This window comes from Orycteropus afer, unplaced genomic scaffold (genome assembly GCF_000298275.1).
Source record: "Orycteropus afer afer isolate SDZICR_OR568_19922 unplaced genomic scaffold, OryAfe1.0 scaffold00085, whole genome shotgun sequence".
NCBI lineage: Eukaryota > Metazoa > Chordata > Mammalia > Tubulidentata > Orycteropodidae > Orycteropus > Orycteropus afer.
The window spans coordinates 9,550,983-9,552,612 of NW_006921672.1; the positions used below are offsets into that span (position 1 = coordinate 9,550,983).

Here is a 1,630-nt window from a genome sequence, read left to right on the forward strand (position 1 = left end):
CAGTTCTCAAGAATAAATTCCACAACATGGCAGTGGTTTTCAATCCTACAGGCAAATCAGAAATACTAGAGCCAAAGCAACATGATAATCAGCAAGTGGATATGCATCATTTCTGTGTCTGCAGAAGAAGGTCAAGGTATTCATTGCAGGATGGAATCAGGTAGAATTGTGAGGCTCATATACTTGGTTGATGCCACAGCAACAAAAACAAACAGAAGTCTAAAAACTTGTTAGTGGTCCAGAGGTGGTTGAGGAGATGATCGGTTCAGAGATACTGTGTCCCGGGCAGATTGAAAATCAGCAACCTGGCATTTAGCAGGTGGGCTCACAGCAGGTGGGCTGGCAGCAGGAGCAGCAGCAGGCTGGGCGGCAGCAGGACTGTCCACAGTAGGATGGGCGGCAGCAGGAGGCCTGGGCATGGTGCAGCTGGCAGCAGGTTGGGGGGATGCAGCTTGCCACGCAGCAGGGGGGCAGGCTGGTGCCCTCCACACGGCAGTCTGGGCGGGACCACCTGACACGGCAGGTCATAGCTCCATGGCCACCCTCTTGGCCATAGCTGATGCCACTGCCAGTCCCACAGCAGCTGGTTTGGCAGCAGGTAGGCTCGCAGCAGCTGGTTTGGCAGGGGGTGGGTTCACAGCAGCTGGTTTGGCAGGGGGTGGGTTCACAGCAGCTGGTTTGGCAGGAGGCGGGCTGGAAGCAGCTGGTCTCACAGCAGCTTGGCTGGCAGCAGCTGGAGCCACAGGTCCCACAGGTGGAGCAGCTGGGAAAGCCACAGAAGCTGGTGGAGCAGCAGGCCATGGTGTCAGGAGTTGGGTTGAGAGATGAGTTGCTTGGAGAAGTTTCTTGAGTTTGATGGTGACTTCCCCATGGGGCCTTTTATATATCTCGGCTGGCTGCTGTTTATAAAATTCTTGACATATCTTCCTTGTTTTTGTTTAAATTTGTTCCTCAGTGGTCCTTTGATTGGTGCACATTAAAATATTTATGATTCATTATGAGAGCAGTTTGGAAATTGCTTTGTTTTATAGTTTCATTAGGATTCGTCATATCAATCCTTTGCTCTTGGGAATACGTTTGTGCTTCTCCATGTTCAAAGAGTCCTTCCATTTCTGTCCAAGTCAACACCCTCATTTTTGTATAGGTATTTATCTCATGTGACAGTATGTCTGGATGTCTAAAGTTAAGGGTAATTGTGCTGTTATTTTTAACTGCTGTTTTGTTTTTTTTTTTCCTCCTGGATATATAGATTGAATTCTCTTGAATTTGAGACATCAGTGAATCCACTGAATTGGCCATGTGTGATTAAAACCTGCCAACTCATTTATTCCAACATCAAATCAAATTATAATTACAGTTTTCTTGTTTTCAACTAATTTGAAATATGGAAAATATTACTTGTGTTTCAGGCCAGAAATCTTATGAATGAAAGGACAAAGTCTGTATGAAGGTAAGGAACTCTGGTGGCATAGGAGTTATAGGAGTTAAAGCTTTGGGTTGCTAACCAAAAGGTCAGCAGTTTGAACCCATCAGCTGCTCTGCCAAAGAAAAATGAGGCAGTCTGCTTCCATAAAGATCTACAGCCCTGGAAACCCTATGGGGTAGTTCTACTCTGTCCTATTAGGTTGCT

General features: G+C 46.6%; 1 protein-coding gene across 1 annotated transcript; it reads right to left on the reverse strand.

Annotated features, from left to right (window-relative positions):
- Positions 1 to 312: 312 nt before the first annotated feature.
- LOC103198007 (keratin-associated protein 9-3-like) lies at positions 313 to 801 on the reverse strand. Its single transcript, XM_042781099.1, has 2 exons — positions 690 to 801; positions 313 to 581 (listed from the first exon to the last, which is right to left on the reverse strand). The coding sequence occupies exons 1-2, from the start codon at positions 799 to 801 to the stop codon at positions 313 to 315; spliced, it is 381 nt and encodes a 126-aa protein (XP_042637033.1).
- Positions 802 to 1,630: the final 829 nt, after the last annotated feature.